The following is a 19,451-nucleotide window of genomic DNA, read 5'->3' as shown; positions in this document are numbered from 1 at the left end:
AAAAAACATATAGGCAATTCAAAAACCGCTTTTTCTATGGAACCCTGGTCTTAATTATAACTACCCACTGCCAATCATCTTAGGTGACGGTATAGTTAGATAGGGTAATAATATCTTACTTTGCATTTAAAAATCCACAGAAATTCAATGAGAAAAACAAAGGTCCTGTTATAGTTAGGTGAATATGACAATTTAATTGTAATGTTTTAAACTAAAAACAAGACTGAAATCCAACAGTTATAGTTATTTCAAGTTACTATAACTTGTGCCCCCGCCATGCACAGTGTTGTCGTCAATAATGCCAGTTTAGTTGTCATCAGTAATGATATCAATGATGTCAACATGTCATGAATGATGTAATATGTAGGGTTTGAAGAAATGCATGGCGGGGTGTGAATTAGAGTTGCTTGAAATAGGTCACCATACAAAGCCTTGGAAATTCAGTGAATTTCTAGGATTCTTCAATGTAAAGTAATATAATATTATGATATGGAAGGCCTTACACCCTGTGGATGCACAGCCTTTGCAACTTTGCAGCAACCCATTGCAGACACTCAGGCCCCACCTCCTTGGTGTTTTTCCCTGTTCCTGCAAGACTCTCACAAGAGGGACCACAGCCCCTGTGATCTCATGGGACTCCTGTGAGAATCCAGTCAGCTCATAGGACACACACAGGATCTCAGAAGCCCCAACTATTTTTTTTAATTTCCCTGGGATCCTCCCACAAGGTCTAAGGGTTCAGGGGAACATCTACCCTGCCTCCTCATGCCTTATTTGTTTCTAATTTTCAAGACACAGGAACCTAGTCTCCATGTCCTGAAATGCCAGCCACAACATTTCTGTCCATGTTGCAGCCAGTCAATCAGCTCCTGCAGGAGTTTGTGTGAGACTTTTACTCTTGCACAAGCAAAGCTGTTAGCGGGAAAGAAATCCCCATCGGCCAATGAGACCGCTTTGTTATTTGAAGTTGCGTGAACACAGGACTCTCACAAGCCTCCTGCAAATCCAACCATCCAGATATACGAAGTTTTGGAGACTTCATTTGTCAAAAACTACTGAATGGTTTTGCACTAAATCATGTTTTGTTGACCAAGATCTTACATCTGCCAAATTTAGTGTAATTCCGTTCAGCCATGTTTGAAGCATCGCTGTTTAGTTTTCCTATGGAAAAATTGCATGATGAAAATGCACTTTGGGACCTCCACTTTTTGTCAGGCCCTCCCCCTTGATGGAGCAGCCTGGAACTTTCCAGGAAGGAACTGAGGTGAATGAAGCTTGTTTTGAAAAGTTTTGTGAAAATGTATCGAATGGCGATTAAAGTTTTTAGCAAACCAAAAATTCAATTTCCTATGGAAACTTGGTCCTATATATACTTAGACCGCATCCACACATAAAGTTGTTCCCTTCAATGCCAGGGACTGCTATCGCAATATGTACCTTGAAACCAAGAAATATATTTTACAACTATATTCAACAAAACCTTTGGCAAAACAAGCACTAACAAAGCCAAAAGGCTGGCAGTCAATGCCAATGCCTTTGGCCTTGCCAACACTTTTTTTTCTTTGAGAGTAGACAACCTGCAATCTTCCTTGACTATCAATGCATCCGTGAAGGTGATGTGCGAATGTGGACTGTAACACGTCTACTTATGAAGTGAACAAGCTCCCATATACTCTTGAAACAATTATATACTCACTCTGGTGTTTCAGCTTTCAACGGTATTTTGCTAGGAGACTGAGGCGTCTTCTGGGTCGGGGTCGGGGTCTTGGTCTGTAAAATGTGAACTAGTTAATTAAAAAGAAAACTACTGATGAGAGTGTGCACAGAAAGTCATTCAAACTGCACGTTTTGTTTTTAGATATTTCTAGATTTAAAAATGGGTATTGTCAGTTTGATACAGGGTCCGATAGGTATTTGGGCTAAAGGAGTCCCTTATCTGTGGAACTTGATTAATGGCAAAGCATGGTTATATTGCTGCCTTTGTGGGACCTAACTAAAGAGACCTCTGGGCAGTCAGTCAGTCAATATTCATGCTTAATTAGACCGTAGGTCTTTAAACGATACACCAATTTACAACCATAATCACTGTATATATATTAATTTTATTTTAAGCAGACATAACCATTATTACATTTCATCTAATAAAATATTATTAAAATCCACTCATTAAAATATGCTTTCAAATATAATGCCAAACCTTATTATACAAATTACATAAGATACTTAAAACACCACTCTTATTTAAATTTTAAAATACAATTTTAACTGTCATCATGAATCTCCCTATGGCACATGATATAGCCAGAAAATGCATATCAGTTACATGTTCTACAACTTGCTCACAGCTCCTATTTCCATATTTAAAAAAATATTGGGCGTAAAAACTGTCTCTACTGCTGTAGAACCTATAAACGGTACAATAAAATGTTCAAAATATTGCATTTGGTATTCAGATCACAGTTACAGTTACCTCCTGGTAGGATCATTTTGAGTTTTACCATTTCATTCATTTGATAGGGATTTTTTCCAATCCTTACTCACAATACTTCACTTCTCATCAAATTATTAGGTGATATAGCCACATACCAAAATCTCTATTTGTTCTGCCACGGTTTTAATTTAAATTGTACCACTTTTTTCCCACTTTAATACTGATAGTCATATTCATAGGACAAATCTTTACCTAGTGTCATTAACTCAGTCTTTGAAATTTCAGTTTGTAGGCTCTGGAGGCCCAAATTCCCCTTCTTATCCTTACAGACTGCCCTCAATTTATTTCTGACACTTTTTGCCAATTTTAATTCATGTTGCAGAATTTAATTTTTACACCACTGGGAAACTTTCTGTCCCCCCCCCCGCACTCAGGGGCATATATGTACAATGTCTGGCGCATCTCTGCAAATCAGCAGGGATGCGCCAGAACAGATGCGACACGCAATTCTCCCCTTGCGCCACCACGGATGTGTCGCATTTACAATGCGGCGCAACGTGGCGCAAGAATGGGCAGATGCTTGTCGCATCTGGTGGGGTAAGGGCAGCGCATTGCTGGAGTCACAACTCCAGCAATGCACAGGGGCTGCCCATACTTAACGCGGTGCGTCACTTCTTACGCCTGCTTCAAGCAGGCGTAAGGGTTTGGCGCAGGGGCGTTGTAAAACTGACTCAATTAAATCTTGTAGATTTCACTGCGTCAGTTTTACGGGGCTTTCCTGCGACGGAACACCCACATGAAACCTGACGCAGGTTTCATGTGGCGCAGTGCTTTACAACGTGACACAGCTGCCTAGACGCGTCACGTTGTAAATAAGTTGCAATGTGGCGCATGGTTAACGCCGCCGCTGCGTCACAATAGTGACGCAACAGCGGCACAATGTGTTGCAAGGGGCTTTTAATTCTGCCCCTTAATCTGTTACAGAATCTTATTAGCACCATTTGTCTCAGTAAGTTCCACGATATCATGCTGATTTGCAATCTTTCAGCTTGAATCATGACTAAAAGTGAAGGGACAGTAGTCTCTTTAAACATTTCCTCTCCTCAGCATCTCACCTACTTTTTCCACTAATATTAGCAGCTCATCTCCGTATTGCAGATGCCGGGGTATCATTGCAACCAAGGCTTTTAAAACTGGTCTGTATGACATTTCTCCAAAGTCCTTATTGATTCTTTTAAGGCCACTCACTGAGGCCACAGCCCTGACCTTTAGGGCATCCACATGTGTCTTTCATTTAAGGGACCCCTCAAACCAGACCCCAAGATACTTATATAAGTTAACCAATTCTAGCTTATCAGGGCCTAAATACCATCTAAATTTACTTTCTTTCTTCCCAAAGCATAGCACCCTGGTTTTGTCCATATTTACCACTAGTTTTTTATAGCTACAATATTCCATAAACACATCTAGTTTCCTTTGCAGACCTATTTCTGTTTAATCTAGAATTACAAGATTGTCTGCATACAGAAGACATGTTTGTGTTTCCCATTTACTCTTGGCCAAAACCCTTTGGCAGTCGCTAGTATGGCAAGCAGATTAGCTACAAATGCAGAGAATTTGTATTTTTTGTGTCAAGGTCCCCTCTTTATCCATAATGACCTGAGCCCAATTACTATTGTGTAGCTCCTGAATTAGCCTTAGAAGGTCTTTTGGAATGTCATATTTTATCACTGCTTCCCACAGGCGATTCCTATCTACCACATCAAAGGCTGCACAGAAGTCTACAAAACAGCAGAATAAATCCCCCCTCTGCACAACAGACCTCCACTCAATGGACCAGAGCGCAAAGCAATGGTCAATAATAGAAAGATATTCCTTGAAACCCCCCTGTTCTGGGAGCACAATATGATTCAAATCGACCCATTCTGTTAACATTCCCAAGATTATTTTAGCAAATACCTTTTCTGCCACGTCTAAAAGATTGATCAATCTATAATTCTGTGAGGTTTTTATATCTTCCTTTTTTGGATGGGTCTAATAATTGCGCCTCGACAATTTTCCGGGGATCTAACCCATATCTAAAATCTCAGAAAACATAATATACAGAAGTTCTGCCCACCACTCTGGATGGGTTTTATAATTAAGGCTGGGAGGTTATCAGGACCAACTGCACAAGTCAGGCTTAAACTTGCAATAATACTTCTAATATTACATAATGAGACGTGGGACTTTATGTCCTCATCCACTTTCTCCAAGGGAATTGTTCTTCTTCTTCCTGACTCCTCTTTTTTGCCATATATCTTCTCCGGATATTCCTCCCAAACCTCTTCTTCCTCCACACAGTTCATAGTGCCCAGCGCTTCTCCTGACCCTCCTTGTACTAATATCTCAAATATGTTGGTGTTTTTGGTTTCTATTGCGTTGAGCAACACCGCTCTCTGTGGGCTAATTTCTGGCTCCTAATTAGGGTTTTATACATTGTCGTTCGCTTTATCAGGGCATTATAACTTTTTGTTTCATATCTTACTTTGAAGTTTCTTTGCCCTTTCCTTATTTGTGCCTTTAAATTCTTAAATTCCTCAGTAAACCATTTTTTTTGCATTGATTACTCAGAACCCTATAATTCCATGTTCCCTTCCCTTTTAGATGTACCCTGAGGCACTGTACCACCTGATTGATTATGTTCTCATACCACTCCAGATGTTTTACTGGGGCATCCTTCAGTATTGTATTTTGCTGAAAATTGATAATAATCTTGTGGTGAGCCGCTTTAGATAATCCGTCTGTAGAGGGATCACCGTTTCTCTCAGTATTTTTTACTCTAAATATTTTTTATTTAAACCGATGGTAATCACTCCCTCTTCAGACCCCACTTGAAAGTCCCTTAATTTGTCAAAATTTCAGTCATGCATAAATATATAGTCAATTGGACCTAATTGCTGGCCAACCTTGAATGTCTGACGTCCTAGACAGTCATCTTCCATTCTAACATTCAGACAAAACAAGCCCTTTGAACCCAGGTATTTTCCCAATTCCAAATCTCGTTTAGACTATTTAGTCTTGGGGAGCTTGCAACATTCATACTGTATGAACTTAATATTTCTTTAGCCCAGATGTCCACTTTATTTGCGTTTAATTTATGGTTCAAATGCACCATCAGTATCAAAATATCTTTAATGTAGTTTTCACATAGGTAGTTCAAATCTTCCTTCATTCTTCCCATTACAGACCTATACTTCTCAGCCTCCCCCCGTATATATGCATTCAGTGTTATCATGTTTTCATCAGGGGTATGGGCCCTGAAAATCCACTTTATAAACCACTAACCATTTGCATCTTACTTTCAGAGGTGTCACCTTCCTAGCTATTCTGGTGAATATCAAGGTACTCACTCCCCCTTGCAGGGCGTCCTTGCTGGCTCCTCATAGCAGACTTTCTTACCTGCACATACCCTTCAATCATGGAGGTTTAATCGCACAGCGATGTTTCTTGTACACACAATCTCATAAAGATCTATTCGTTTTTAGAAATTTCCTAATTTTGATATTCTACTGAACCAGTTAATATTCCAGGAAAGGACCCCAGGCTGTGTGATGACCCAGCATCCTAATCTATTTCACTTAACTACCCTCTTCTTCCTGGGCTGGTATAGAAGGGTTCATACATCTATTTTCATGGCTCACATCTCTCCAGCCTTTAGTGGACCTGACACTGTAATTTCAATATCATCCTTTTCATTCAGTGCCTGATCGTAAGTCTTACTTGCCTTTATACTAATCCTGTGTGTTGTCTCAGGAATAATTTCCATGATTGCCCACTACAGTCACTCCTGATTCTGGTACTAACCTGATTACTTCCTTAGACATCTTATTTTCTGTTGTATGTATGTATGTTGATTTTACCAATTCTGTTCTAGGTAAATATTGTCTATATCTGGTTGACTCCCCAATTTTCTTTATGAGCATAGGACATCTAGAAGTAAACACACTCTGTGCTCCTGCAGACTGGGTGTCTTTCTCTTTTATCACTAGCGGGACTTGAAATTCATATTTACTTTCCACCGGTCTTACTTCAGATGGCATAATCTCACAGATTTATTTAAATTCACCCGAATGATCTGTAGCTGGTCTTTTTGGGCTTTTAGAATATCACTGTTCATCACAGATACTGCCAGCAGTCCTTGCAGTGCTTTTTGAAGGATCACTATTATATCAAGCATGAAGGCTGATGTGGATGCTGAGATCTTTAGATTTAAAATGGAGTTCAGTACTGAGCCTGTGGTTTCCTCCTTTAGTGTTGTCCGGGAATACTCCATACTCTTATCCCGCACCCCCTGCTCTCCCTTATTGTTACCAAAGGCCATGCCACAATGTTCTATATTTCCAGCATTCCCCTCCAGTATTTGTAACCCTCCACTAGCCAAGGGTGAAAGTAGCTACGGTGATGAGGACAGCCTTGGTTTAGAAGAAAATTCACTTTGATTTGGAGGCACTTGGCAGCTTAAAATGGTGGACTTAAATCCAGTGAGTTCACGCTAATATTTCCAACATCGATTTGTTGCCCTACTTCAGTGAAACCGGGGTCAGACAATATTTTTTCCTTTTAAAATGTTTGCCCACAAAATATTTGATAGATATGGTGACTGACGCTCCTCCCTTCTCACTTTGAAGAGAACTTCCATGTAGGGGTTATTTGCTAGTAATCCGACATGTTAACTTTTTCCTCTCTTTTCTAGGGACTTTCTCAACCTCTTCTGAGGGTCCATTACCCATTTTAATGTCCATCTGTAGATGGCTACCTTGCCCTTTACGAGGTTTGCCTCTCCCCGGTGCCATCTCACGCTAATATTTGACACTTTTTCCTGGGAGCCTTCACCACCATTATTTAAAAAATTACGTACCTCTGTGCCTGTTTGTTTCGGGTGCTGTACTGTGCCACCCTTCTGTTGACGACACCACCCAAACTTCCTGCTGCCTCTGCTGTTGTCTTTTCCAAGTTTAGGACCGGTGAAATCACGAGCTGGTGCTCCCCCTCGATGTGCCCTGGCCCTATGGACTTAGAGACAACGGCATACTCTGTCTCGAGCCGTGCTCCTCGCAGATCCCCGCAAGGAGCCGACACAGTTGCCTGTGCTGGCCCTGTCTCTAGTGATTAGCTCTCTGTTACAATGAAGAATGGAAGCGCAGACACTCTTGTAGATGGTAATGAGTAGATTTATTCTTGTAGTAAATTACAGTCTTTCAGTTACAAGAAGATCTATAGTAAATCAGGTAGTCTCTGGTAATGCCCCACCAGGAGCAAGGTCCACTCTGCTCAGCCCATCACACCAACTGAATCTCTCAACATACAAAGCATCCCCAACATTCCACGTGACATCATCGCAAGCTGAGCAGGCAGAGAGAGAACCACAGTGGAGAAACTGAAATGGCAATAAGCACATTACAACACATCCCCCTCCTTAATGATTAAACAATCAAAGGCATAAAAGAAAAAGAGAATGTATTAATATATAAAACCAAAACATCCCCTAAACATACAAAAGAAAAGGAGAAGATGAGAATGCATTAATAAATACAACCAACACATCCTTCCCCTTTGATAATGATCATAAGCACAAAAAAATGCATAGATGGAAAACGCACTTTTGACAGAAAGAAGAAGACACAGTATCAAAACAATATAATACCTCCTTCTCCCTGAAAATGATCATAAACAAAAGAAATGCAAAACAAGAAAACACCTTCTTAAAAACCAATAAAACCAAAACAACACACAATACTTAATGTGCCATACACAAAATCAGTAGAAAAACTGCAATAAAACAAATCAAGCACAATACTAAACCAGCATAAACTGGGGCAAGACAGTGATCTACAACCCTAACTGCACAAATCGCAAAACAAAGGGTAACAAGTGTGATGAGAGGAGTTAGACTACACTTGAGGTAACTCTCCACGTGTGTACCCGTCACACACAGTCTGAGTAGCATATAAACATAACACCAGACAACCAAAAACCTAGGGTATCCCTTAACCCCACGTGTGTAGCCATCACACACGGCATCCACACACAAATCAAAACCTAGGGTATCCCTTAACCCCACATGTGTAGCCATCACACACAGCATGCACACACAAATCATAACCTAGGGTATCCCTTAACCCAAAGTAAATCCAGGGTAACTTTTAAACCGAAGACACTCTCACTAAACTATGGGTATCCTTAAACCCATGACAGTTCCAGGAATCCTTGAATCCTAGACAAAACTGACCAAAACTTGAAATTCAGAAAAACCGAGTACAAACGTGCAGACAAGATACTCATACAACATACACTAGAATTCAGTATACTTAAACCCAAACAAAATGGCCAAAAACCTGGAGTAAGGAAAATCAAGAGAAAATGAGCACAATCCTGAACAGTCAAAATGATGTGACAGTTCACACAACCTACAGCTACCAGAAGGTAAACTTCCCTATAAACAAAACACACACACAAACCCCCAAAACCCTTCCAGATATAATAAAATCATGACACAACACTCAAAAATACAATAGACATAACATGGTAAAGCTTCATAGATATGGAAACAATGTGCAATTGCAAGGTATAGTGCATTATATCAAAACTGGCTTGCATCATTTTCCCAATTGTGTGCTCCTTGCCAGTCTTAGCCTCACAGTCTGTTGGATCATCCAAAACCTTTTGAATCATACACCAGGGCTCGATCTTTACCCTCGAGAAATGTCAAAATGAACATAGAGACAAAGTGAAAATACACAGTACCTTGACTGAAGCAATATTTGGTTTCATATCGCTCTGCCCATATTATTCAGCTGATCTCCTCTAAAAAACGTGGTTGGCAAAATAAACTAAGAATCTCTAATCGAGATGTGTTGTGAAGAACTCCAATTCAACAAAACGTAGCCGGCAAGGTGCAATATGAGCTCCAGAACACTGTAATACAATGTGAAGCAGTGTTATCGGTCATCCGCAAAGGACTCATGCTCCACAGCGTAAACGGAGCGTGGTTTGCAAAAGACCAGCGAAACCAAAGATGGCGGCACGTTTTTTAACGTTGTGCCGGATGGCTCACAGCATGTAGGTGCTGAGCGGCGTCTGTGAGCAGATCAACAACGAGGACGTCACAGAAGAGCTTCGCTAACTTCGCTAACTCCTCGAAGCATTCCAAGCACGTCATCAGAAGGACGGCAGACGGGAAGAAGGGAAGATCGCTGCTGGCCAACCGTCGACCAACGGACATCGGCATCCAGGACGGTGAGTGAACAAGCTTGGATGGAAAGGCACTGAAAGTTGAAGCGGTCCAGTCTATATACACTGCCACAATACTGCAGCGCCCCCCTAGAATGCGCAAGTCACGAACATCGGCGGTCCCTGAATGCGCTGACACAGGACTGCGTTGCGTTGCCAATAAATACAAATCCGCTAGTCAAGAACAGCGCCAGTCTCAGAATGCGGTAATACAAATCAGCGCTGCCAATAAATACAGATAAAAATCGCTGATACTTTCCTCCAAGGTTTAATATTAGCAGCGGTCCCTGAATGTGCTCACCTGGCGTAGCGCTGCAAAACGCTGATGAAGGGAAAATCCAGTCCAGTTAGGGAAAATCCAGCCCAGTTGCCAAACCTTTACAATAAACGAAAAGGGCTCTCTCGTCGCCAGTGTTACAACGAAGAATAGAAGCGCAGACACTCTTGTAGATGGTAATGAGTAGATTTATTCTTGTAGTAAATTACAGTCTTTCAGTTACAAGAAGATCTATAGTACTTCAGGTAGTCTCTGGTAATGCCTCACCAGGAGCAAGGTCCACTCTGCTCAGCCCATCACACCAACTGAATCTCTCAACATACAAAGCAACCCCAACATTCCACGTGACATCATCGCAGGCTGAGCAGACAGAGAGAGAACCACAGTGGAGAGACTGAAATGGCAATAAGCACATTACAACACACTCCTATGTAAGTAAGTAATTTTATTTTGCATAGTTAATTAAAACCATTGCAATACAACCTAATCTAGTGATTAGCTCTCCTATGAGCAGCGTATGGGCAATGTAATGGGTGGCTTTGAATGCCGTGCTTCTTTCCTAATTCACTGTCTTGTTTGCCTAATCAAGTTTTTCCTCAGCGTAGCGTAGCGGTGCGGTACCATACGGTGAAGGGCGGGCACAAGCGTGACAGAAACACACATATGCACATGTCGTATCGATGCTCAGTCATTTCCCAGCAGCAGAGTAACATATACGTTTCTTGGCTTGCACAATATTGGGTCATTTCAAGGGTTTTAATTGTTGTGAGGATGTTCACTTAGTTGTATGTGGCGTGCCTCCATGCAATTATGGAAATCCCATTGTACGATTGCATGCTCTCATAACATATATATTTGGGACCGAAATGGCCTTGAAAAAATTTATGACTTGATTATGTCAACAGTGCTCATCTTGGTCCCCTCAATCTCTGATATATAATAGATTGAATCTTACAATAGCCTAATATAACTGTCTAGTTGTGACATCACTAGTTACATGCAGTAAGAAAATAATATCACTGCTATTCTAAAATAGATTTTACATGTGAGTTGTGACATCACCATGCCTGCTGCCAGAGAAAGTAAATATGATGAAAGCAAGGTCACTGACTGAGAAACACCACTGCCACTTACACACTTAAAGGAAGGATTAGCTTTCTTCTAAATGTTCAGTCCTAAAAATCCTAATTCTAGATGTTTACAAAAAAATATGTAATTTAGTGCACTAATGAAGTTTAGTAGAGAGGTGGCGGCATCTGTCTCCATGATACTTTTATATTTTAAGTTACATTCTGATTTACATTAGCTGTTTGAGAATGTTTTTGCTTAAATGTACTAAATGGGTTTACTTTCACAGTACAGTTTTCACATTGATTATAGATTACATGGAAACCAAATATACCTTGCTTAGAAAGAGCAAAGATCAAGATTTTGATGGGGTTACAAGCCAAAGGGTGAAGTTATGGTTGTGCAAAGACCGAGACCAATGTTAGTCTAATCTTCTGATAAATTATTGCCTACTCTTTAAAAATGAAGACTGTTGTTTATTTTTCTTTCTCTTACTGCAAAGTGAACTGCCTGATAATCATGCTGGTGTGAAAGGAAAGGCATTGGCATTTTCTTATAATGAGCAACAAACTTTAAATGCATATACATGAATTGTGCAAATACATCCGAATAAACAAGGAAAGCACAAATGAGGCACTTTTTTTTTCTAATTCTTAACTGTGATGGAAACAAAATTTTTCATAGGATGAAAAAAATCAAGACACTTTTATTTGGTGATATGCATATGAAAAATATTTGCTGAAACCACAATTTCCGCACTATAGTTTTTTCAGTAAAACTGTATGTCTGTGCAAATGTCGTGTAATTTAATTGGAAACTGTGATGTCTGTAAATGACAGTGTGCTACCACACCCTGCTTTAGTAACATATTTAAGGCAACAAGCTCCTGAATGCAACACCAGCTATGTACTACATTCTCAATCCTGCAGCATGTTTCTACCTCATTTATGACACTTCTTTGTGACATTCTTTGTGTGATGCTTGGATTTTTCAAAATCCCAATGTGTTCAGTGATGTAATATTGATGACTGCACCCCCAGTCTGAAAATAGTTCAAGCACCATTGATTGCGGGGGGGCGCTAGAGGGCGCACTGCGGAATGGCCGCACTGTCGTGAGGCTCCCGCTGCTCGGAGCTATTATCCGCCTAGGTATCCTGATTACCATCGCTGCGCCCTGAACTGACCCCACGGTTCGGTTGGGATATCGGCTGTCCACCCACGGTCCAACTCCTGAGCCATTCGGAGGTTGCTGGCCGAAGTTACGAGGGTCCCGAGTTTCTCCGACTCGCGCTCTGGAAGTCTGATGCCCTCTTGCCCGGCGTCACTGTTCATGCCAGTCCGGGGCTCTGCACGTGGGGTGTAGGCCTAGCTCCGCCCTTCTCCGCCAGGTTCGGTCGCTGGCCGGGCGAGACGCTTGGCTCTCCCTTGTTGTCGGACTTATCTCTCGGCTCTCCCATCTGCCTGCCCAGATACCATCGTCCACGGAGGTACAACGGATTTAATACTTGGATTTTGAGGGTTTGCCCCCCTTGGGCTGGGGACGGCGACGGCCTTTACTCATCGGTGGGAGTGGCGGGGCGTGCTGGCCTGCTCGTGCCCCCACGATTTGAGCTGCTTACTGTTTGGCCGGGTCCCTTGTCCGAACTGTATCCTGATTCCCATTTGCCTCGTTTCCCTTCTGTACCACCGTTATGGGGAAGCCGGACACTAAACAGTCCAAACTGTCCTTTGACTCTGGAGGGGCCAGACGTGGGGCGCGTTCGCTCCAGGAAGCTGGGGCTTCGCGTTCCCCCCCCCCGAATGTCGCTGAGAGTGTCCCGCACCCACCTCCGCCGGACTTCGCCCAAATGATGCAGGAGATGAGGCAGGGGTTCGCCACTATAGTGGACAAAGTGGACAAGATATCGTCGCGCATGGATGCGGTCGTTCAGAAATTGGACGTGCATGAGGAGCGCTTGACGGCGGCAGAGCAGCGCATTTCGGACCATGATGACACGGCGGCCACCCATACCACCCAGCTGGCGAGAATGGACAATATCTTGCGTGTTATTGCCGCCAAGAACGAGGAGTTGGAGGCGAGGAGTAGGCGCAACAACGTGCGCATTGTAGGTGTGCCGGAGTCCACGAATGTGGGCAAAATGGAGACTTATGTGGAGAGGCTATTGGTGGGCGCCATTGGGACGGAAGTTTTCTCGTCCCAGTTCATCGTCGAGAGAGCGCATCGGACGTTGGGACCTCGTCCGTCCTCTGGGGCTGCACCGCGTCCCATCATCGCGCGCCTCTTGAACTATCGTGATCGAGACGCTGCTCTTCAGGCTGCCCGCACTAACAGGGCTCTCTCCTTCGAAGGGGTGTCTTTTACCATGTACCCCGACTTCACACCGATGGTGCAGGACCAGCGTCGGAAGTTCTTGGGGGTGAAAAGGAAGCTTCGGGACCTTCAAGTGGACTACGCCTTGCTTTATCCGGCTAAACTTAGGGTGACGCATCAGGCTAAACAACATTTTTTCACCAACCCACAGCATGCTGAGGACTTTGCGAAGCGCCTCCAGCGCGAGCGCGCTGCTGCGGATCGTGGTGACGATCGGGATCCGGAGGGTGAACATTCGGCTGCTGAGGAGGAGGTCGCCTGATTCTGGTGACTTTGGACTTTGTCTATTTTCTTCCCGGTTCTTGTAGTATTGTGGACATGTAACTTTTGTATTGAGACCTGCTGGCTGCCTTCTCAGTATTTGCGGCCTAGCTATTGTCCGTTTTTGATTTTTTCGCTGATGCGTGGGTTGTGTCTGTATTACGATGAGTGAGTGCGTTTAGCTGTTTATGTGGGGTTGGGATGGCACCGCAGGATGGTGTCATGGGATGTCGCGCTCTGGGCACCCACCCCCCCGCGCTGCGCCTGGGGCCGCCTGATACTCGTTGGCGCGGACACTGGCGTGGCGTGAGGGAGTGGCGTCGTGCACCTCTGGAAGGTTCCCCGGAGGGTGTGCCCCATGTTTACCTTTTGTTTGGATTCTAGTCCTATGTTGGTTGACTGGATATGTGTTGAGGGATGGGGGGGGAGGGTGTATGTGGCCTGATGGTTGGGGTGGTTTCAGGTGGGTGGATGGGGGGGGGTTGACGCTGTCCATGCCTGTTTGCCTGGGACTTTTGGTTCGCTTTGGTAGCCGCTACTGTTGTTTGAGTGCACGGGAATGTCGTTGTGCCCGCTATCCGGGCTGTTCCACTTTCCTATCTTACGGGACGGGTTCTGGGATCCGTGCTCCCGTCCATTTTGGGCCCGAGTGCGCCGGCCGCCATTTTAGGCTGCCACGTGCCGGGGCGCACTCTGCGCGCGTAGCGCGTGTGCGAGATGTGGGCCGTGTGGAATGGCTTGGCGGCGTGTGGCGCGTAGTCTGTCCTGAGTGCTTGCTGCGTGGATGGGTCGACTGGGGGGGAGTTGTTGTGTTCTTGTTTGGTTGTTTTGGAGATGACTGGGAAATGTATGGAGTGTATGTGGAGGTCGGCCCGTGCCCTGGGGCGTGGACCTATCGTTGGCTGTTGCTGGTAGTTGGATGCCCTGTATTTGGTTATAGGGTCCTGTGGGGCCCTTACGTTATGTGATGTCAACTGCTGTTGTAGATCAGATCTCAATTCTGTCTTGGAATGTACGGGGCCTTAATGATGCCAGGAAGTGTCGCAATGTGATACAGTATTTGGACAGGCATGCTATTCATGTTGCTTTTCTCCAGGAGTCGCATCTGCGCCCTGCTCCCTCCCCCACTTTCGGGGGAAGGTGGGCTGCGGCCAGGGGGTTTGCTTCATACTCTTCTTATGCTCGTGGGGTTGTCACACTTGTCAAGAGGTCGCTTGCATTTCAGGAACTTGGATCTATGGGGGACCCTGAGGGGCGCTATGTGCTGCTGTGGGGACGGCTTGGGCAGAACACTATACTGTTTGTTAATTGCTATGCTCCCAATGTTGATACGCCAATCTTTTTTGTCACTCTGTGGGGTCATGTTCTTGCTGTGGATGCTACTCACATTGTGTGGGGGGGGGACTTCAATTTTGCATTTCAGGCCCAGTTGGACAGATCGGAGGGTAGCCCTCAGTACAATGTACAGGCTAGGGATGTGCTGCGGGGGATAGTGGAGGAGGCTGGGATGGTTGACAGCTGGAGGTACGCCCACCCTGCCACTAGGGAGGGCACCCATTACACCACACATGCTCGTTCATGGGCAAGACTGGACTATGTATTTCTTTCTAGAGGGTTGATGGCTGGCCTAAGGGGGGCCACACATTTAGCTAGGACGTATTCAGACCACTGTCCGGTGAAGGTTGATTTGTCCGTCCCCGGGTTACACAGGCCGCGCCCGCCTTGGCGTTTGTTTCCGAGTGCTTTGCTTGACCCGGTGTTCAAGGAGGAACTCGGTGCGGAGGTGGAGGCGTTCTTCCCTAGAAACAAGGGCTCTGTGGAGAGCATTGAGGTCATTTGGGAGGCGTTCAAGGTCACGATCCGGGGTGTCACTATTTCCAAAAGTTGTGGAGTACTCCGTCTGATTGTTCGGACCCTCGAGAGGTTGGAGGCTGACTTGCGAGACTTGGAGCGCAGGATGCAGGCGACTTCGGACCCCGATCTTTTGGCACAGTTCCGCACTAAGCTCTCCGAGTATGAGGAGGAGGCTGCTCGAGAGGCTAAGCACAGGGGGAAATACTGGACGGCGAGGCGATACTGCGAAGGGGAGCGGCCCGGTAAGGTCCTCGCTGCCCTTACTAGACATCCTAGGCATGGGTCGGACGTGTTGGAATTGGTGTCTCCGGATGGCACTCGCTGTCGAGACACTTCGGAGATTCAGCGCACTTTTATTGAACACTATACACACCTTTACACGACACAGCAGACGGGTGAGACTCGATACGGTGGTTTCCTCGATGAGTTGGCGCTTTGTTGGCTATCGGATGGTCATCGGGAGTTCTTAGGCAGGCCCCTGGAGGTGGAGGAGGTCAGGAATGCCATCATGTCTCTTTCTAATGGGAAGGCCGCCGGGCTGGATGGCCTTCCTGCTGAATTTTATAAGTGTTATATTGACATCATGGCCCTGTGCTCCGTGAGGTGTTTGAGGAGTCTCTGGAGGAGGGACGCCTACCGGGCTCCATGCGTGAGGTCGCCATCACGTCGCTGCTCAAGCCGGGTAAGGATCCACTGGATGTGGGCTCCTACAGGCCCCTCTCATTGCTCAACTGCGATGTTAAAATTCTCGCGAAGGCCTTGGCGGTGAGATTAGCCGAACTCATGCCCGTTATCGTGTTGCCTGATCAGTCGGGATTTGTGCCCGGTCGCGCCACCTCTCACAATCTTCGCACTTTGTTTTCGCTTGTGTCGACCATCGATCCCACTGTCCCGGTTGCCGCTATTTTTCTCGATGCCACTAAGGCGTTTGACTCTGTCGAATGGGGCTACCTTATTGATGTTCTTTGTCGGATGGGGTTCCCCAGGATTTTCGTCTCCTGGGTTAAGCTTTTATATACTGATCCGATGGCGAGGGTAGTAGTGAATGGGGTGCTGTCCCCCTCGTTCCCTCTCACGAGAGGGACCCGACAGGGTTGCCCCCTCTCACCCCTCTTGTTTGCTATCGCCATTGAGCCGCTAGCCTGTAGGATACGTCAGTTTCATCAGCAGAGCGCCTTTAATTGTCTTCAGCGGCAGGTCGGCATTTCTTTATACGCCGATGACGTCACACTCTATGTCAAGGACCCTGAGAACAACCTTAATTCGCTCCTGCGGGAGCTGGTCGCTTTTGGAGGTGTTTCCAGGGTTCATATCAACTGGCGGAAATCTCAATTTTTCCCCCTCACGGCTGCGGTGGCCAGGTTTCCCCTTGACTACCCTTTGGAATGGTGTGACTCGGAGTTGCGGTATCTCGGTATTGTCGTATCCTTGGATAGGGGAGACGCGGTTCGGCTCAACTATGGTGTGGCCATTACCAAACTGGCGGATGATGTCACCAGATGGATGTCTTTACCTCTCTCCATGGCCGGCAGGGCGTCTCTTATCAAGATGGTGGTTCTGCCCCGCTTTCTTTATCTCTTTCAAAACCTCCCATATCATCCTGGTGCTTATTTCTTTCGTAGACTTCGTTCTGAGCTTCTGCGGTTGTTCTGGGGGGGCAAGCAGCCACGGGTGGCCTGGGCCACCCTTACGTTGCCTTACGTTGATGGCGGTTTCGACGTCCCTGATTTTGAACTCTATTATCTCAGCGCTCAGGCGCATTATGCCTATCATTGGATGCGCCCCACGCCATTCATGCCCCAGATTGCTGCTGAGCATTGGGTCGCCCACCCGCTCCCGCTGGAGGGGATGGTTTTGGGCAAGGTGTCAGATGTGGATACGTCCCGCACGACGGTGACATGCACGGTGGATGCTTGGAAGCGGATGGCTCATTTGCTAGACGTTTCCTTTCTCTACTCGCCGGCCTTGCCTCTGTCTTATCATCCGGATCTGTCGCTGTTGTTGGAGACGGGGTTTCGGCGAATGTGCAAGCGGCTAGGTATCCTCACGTGGGGCGACTTGTTTCATGAAGGTGCCTTCCGCACGCAGGCTCATTTCTTCGGTTCGGCTGCTTGCTCCCCTCTAGACCTGTTCTACTTTGTCCGCCTGCGGCAGGGCATGCGGGCTCTGCTACCGGACTACCCTTCGGAGCCTGGGGTAACCCTCCCCCTCCATGTGCTGCTGGTTTCAGATGGGCGACACTTGGTGTCGAAGTTATACGGGGCTATTCGCCGACAGCGATCGGTCCCGACCAATCGGGTGCGCGAGCAGTGGGTTGCCAACTTGGGGGCTCCTATTACAGACGAGCAGTGGAAATATTGTTGCGGGCTCACGGCCAATGTCTCTTCTAGTTGTCGCCTTAAAATTATCCATTACAAGTTTGTTCAGAGGTACTACTATACCCCGGCGAGGAAACTGCGGTTTCATTTGGCGGAGGATGACAGGTGTGCTAGGTGTCGAGCGGAAGGCGCTGATTTTTTGCATTTGGCTTGGAGCTGTGCGGGGGTTTTGGAATATTGGACTCAGGTTCATGAAGCCCTGCAGGTTATGGCGGAGGATGGGGTGGCGTTTGACCCCTTGGTGATGTTACTTGGCTTTTCTAAAGACGTACCTGCCTCTCACCGTAGATTTGTTGACGTGGCCCTGTTGTTGGCTAAGCGTAGGGTTGCTTGTTGCTGGGGTCGGGGTAGGGTGCCGCGCTTTCAAGACTGGGTGACTGACCTCATTTACTGTCAGGATCAGTACAATATCTATTCTGACTTGATGCCTGTTCGATGCAGACCAAAGGATTTTTGGAGTCCGCTCCAGGTGTACCTCCTGACCAGGGCAGCGCGGGACTCTGATTCTGAACTTGAGGACCGTGAGGGGATAGGCTGATGACAACGTGATGGGCTGGGATTTTACACGACACCTGCTGTTCTTCCGATATCGGGGGGGGGCTGACTGTCTCCTTTTTCCTGCGAGCTATTGGGGGGTGGGAGTCTCCCTTCGGACAGGTAGTTTATCGGGAATCCAGATTGTATCCCTATGCGGCACCCTTCTATCCAGTGCTCCTCACACTTGTGTCCCCTCTGGCTCATGTGTTCTCCGCTAATGTACTGTATTCATATTGCATTGTCTTATTGGCTTGTCTGCCCATGCTGGATCATTGTATTTTAATATCTCTTGCACATTTCGTTGTTGCTCCTTGTGTTGACTGATGTCCTGCCCTGTACTTCCTTGTGTCTCCTTATTTCTTTTTTTTTTTTGTATGCTTTCTAGGCACTGACGTACCACTGCAATGGCCGAATGTGAATGTATGTTTTTTGAATGTACACTTCCCTTGTACCTGCTTGTCTCCAAATAAAGGATTAAAAAAAAAAAAAAAAAAAAAAAAAAGCACCATTGATTGCAGGAGACGTTGAAGTTCCCTGACCATACAAAAGGAATTCAGTCTTTGGCCTTATTCTTCTTTATGGTTACTGTACTTCTCAGTGACAAGTACTATCCATGTACAGTAGGGAGTTGTTGGACTTGCTCATGTCTGCAGGGTCACCCACAAACATTTTGCCTTCACTCCTCCTGTTTAATGAACCCGTTTTTGTTTGCTTTTAGGGCTCAGTGCACTTTACCACTGCTAACCAGTGTTAAAGTGCCTGTGCTTTCTCCATAAAACATGGTATCATTGGCTTACACCAGATTGGAACATTTAATTTAATTGTAAGTCCCTCATATAAGGTAACCCGTGTATCAAGGGCCTGTAAAGTAAATGCTACTGGTTTACGGCAGCACTCATTGTGCCACCCCCTAAAAGTAACCATTTAAAACATGTCTCAGGCTTGCCATTGCAGCCTGTAGACCAGTTTTGAACTGCCAATTTGATCTGGCAAAATAAACCT

At 45.6% G+C, this 19,451-nt stretch overlaps 1 protein-coding gene across 1 annotated transcript in view; it reads right to left on the bottom strand.

Moving 5' to 3' along the window:
* Positions 1–19,451, bottom strand: part of LOC147732656 (uncharacterized) — a 208,838-nt gene that overhangs the window by 46,163 nt on the left and 143,224 nt on the right. Inside the window, exon 7 of the mRNA XM_086958840.1 lies at positions 1,697–1,770. Coding sequence (XP_086814966.1) covers positions 1,697–1,770 — 74 coding nt within the window. The remainder of the gene's footprint in view (positions 1–1,696; positions 1,771–19,451) is intronic.

The sequence above is a fragment of the Lissotriton vulgaris genome, chromosome 2_1, assembly GCF_964263255.1.
Source record: "Lissotriton vulgaris chromosome 2_1, aLisVul1.2, whole genome shotgun sequence".
Classification (NCBI taxonomy): domain Eukaryota; kingdom Metazoa; phylum Chordata; class Amphibia; order Caudata; family Salamandridae; genus Lissotriton; species Lissotriton vulgaris.
The sequence above is the reverse complement of the archived record's forward strand: the minus strand, read 5'-3'. Positions and strand labels throughout refer to the sequence as shown.